The 2,263-nt window shown below is 50.7% G+C and overlaps 1 protein-coding gene across 1 annotated transcript; it reads left to right on the top strand.

The window, feature by feature from the left end:
- The first annotated feature begins 454 nt into the window (after positions 1–454).
- On the top strand, positions 455–1,466 carry SPIN4 (spindlin family member 4). The gene has a single exon (XM_090264550.1). The coding sequence runs from the start codon at positions 711–713 to the stop codon at positions 1,458–1,460; it is 750 nt and encodes a 249-aa protein (XP_090120676.1). The 5' UTR covers positions 455–710; the 3' UTR covers positions 1,461–1,466.
- Positions 1,467–2,263: the final 797 nt, after the last annotated feature.

Below are 2,263 nucleotides of genomic sequence, written 5' to 3'. Positions count from 1 at the left end.
TGAGGGAAGCGGTCGGGGGCGCGTGAGGAAATGAAGGAGTGAGCGCCTGTAACTCTGTGTTAGGAACGCGGGGGCGCGCACCGACCCGCCCTGCCGCTGCAGGCAGAGCGGAAGGGGGAACGGCGGGGGGCGGGGCCGAGCGCAGGCGGGCCCCGAGAGGTCCGGTTCCCAAAGCGGCAAAAGCCCCGGCGCCAGAGCTAGGCCGAGCAGTGCAGCGCTGCAAAGCCGAGGCCCCTCCGCCCCGCTAGAGAGACGAGCCGCCCCTGGCTGCCGCAGCCATTTGTCTGCTCCCTCGCCTGCCTTTGCCGCGGTCTCCTTCGCCATCGCCGTTCCACGGCCGCAGCGCCATCGACAACAGCTAAGTGGTCAATTCGTGACTTGGGGTTGGGAGCGCGGGCGGGAGCGAGGCGCGGGCGGCACACGCTAGCGCGCCATCTCCTGCGGCAACCGCCACTGCCGCAGACACCCGTCCTGGGCGGGAGAGAACACTGTCCAGAGGCCCGCGCCGTCCCGGCACCCGAGATCAGTTACAGCGTTTCTGCCAAGCGTTGGCGAGAGCCTTGTGCTTGGTGAAGGGACGACTGGCGGGGACTCAGAGATCACGAAAACAGATCTCACGCTGCACAGGGCTGAGTTTTTGCTCGGCTGAGTCGGGGAAGTGGCAGCTTTGCCAGAGCAGCTTGGCCAGAAGCGTCCTTACAGCCCGAGCCATGTCGCCCCCAACTGTGCCTCCGATGGGTGTCGATGGTGTGTCTGCATACCTGATGAAGAAGAGGCACACCCACAGGAAGCAGCGGCGAAAGCCCACTTTCCTCACCCGGAGGAACATTGTGGGCTGCCGCATTCAACACGGCTGGAAGGAGGGCAACGAGCCGGTGGAGCAATGGAAGGGCACCGTGCTCGAGCAGGTCTCTGTGAAGCCCACTCTCTACATCATCAAATACGACGGCAAGGATAGTGTGTATGGACTGGAGCTGCACCGAGATAAGAGAGTTTTAGCGCTGGAGATCCTTCCCGAGAGAGTGCCAACTCCTCGCATTGATTCGCGCCTCGCAGATTCCCTGATTGGCAAGGCAGTGGGGCATGTGTTTGAGGGTGAGCACGGCAGAAAAGATGAATGGAAGGGCATGGTCCTGGCGCGAGCCCCCGTGATGGACACTTGGTTTTACATCACCTACGAGAAAGATCCTGTCCTTTACATGTACACGCTCCTGGATGACTACAAAGATGGTGACCTGCGCATCATTCCAGATTCCAACTACTATTTCCCTACAGCAGAGCGGGAGCCTGGAGAAGTGGTCGACAGCCTCGTGGGCAAGCAGGTGGAGCACGCCAAAGATGATGGATCCAAGAGAACCGGCATTTTCATCCATCAAGTGGTGGCCAAGCCATCTGTCTACTTCATTAAGTTTGATGATGATATTCACATTTATGTCTATGGTTTGGTCAAAACCCCCTAAATTCATTGTGTGTTCTTTGCAAAATTTGTGGAACTATGAAATGTAAAGTATGTCATGTTCTTGTAATTGTGAACTTTTGAGAACAGTTTTGGTGTCAGAGATTCAGGAATTTAATATTACTTATTAGTTATTGTGCCTCCAAATCTTACATTGACTAGTTCCACAGTTTTGCCCAAGCGTACTTTGGTACCTATAATATTGCCTTGTTATGTGATTGAAAAATATAAATTGGGTGCTAATAGAAAATTGAAAAGTGTTCAATTTGGAACAATGAAAAACTAGATAAAGAAAATTTAGTGGTGTAACCCCACACCATATCCTTCCCCCCATTTCCCTTATCTTCCCTCTTTCTTCTTCACAGATAACAAGTGTTAGAAACATGATACATATCCTACGTTTTTTCCCAACTTCTTACAAAAAGTTTGTTGCAATTGTTTCTGTAAAAATGACAAGGCACATCATTTCTCTAAAATTGCTTTTCTCACTTGACATATCCATGAAACCCCCTCTGATCAATAGTTGCAGATACCTCTCCCTCTTCCTTTTTCTATTCTTTCCCTCTCCTCCTCTCCTTCTGGAATTTATTTTTATATATAGTATTAAGATACAGGTTCAAGGATACATTTTGTTCACATTAGATACCTGATCATGTCAGAGCATTTGTTTAAATACAGCATCCATTTCCCTCTTGCTCTGCAATTTATTTTTCTATATGGTATAAGACAGAGATCTAACTCTACATTTTATTCACATTGGATACCTGATTGTGCCACCCATTTATTAAATAAGTCACCCATTCTATA

The sequence above is a fragment of the Furipterus horrens genome, unplaced genomic scaffold (genome assembly GCF_987537825.1).
Source record: "Furipterus horrens unplaced genomic scaffold, mFurHor1.1.pri manual_scaffold_17, whole genome shotgun sequence".
In the NCBI taxonomy this organism is placed as follows: domain Eukaryota; kingdom Metazoa; phylum Chordata; class Mammalia; order Chiroptera; family Furipteridae; genus Furipterus; species Furipterus horrens.
Note: the sequence above shows the minus strand (reverse complement) of the source record. Positions and strands in the feature narration are given on the sequence as shown.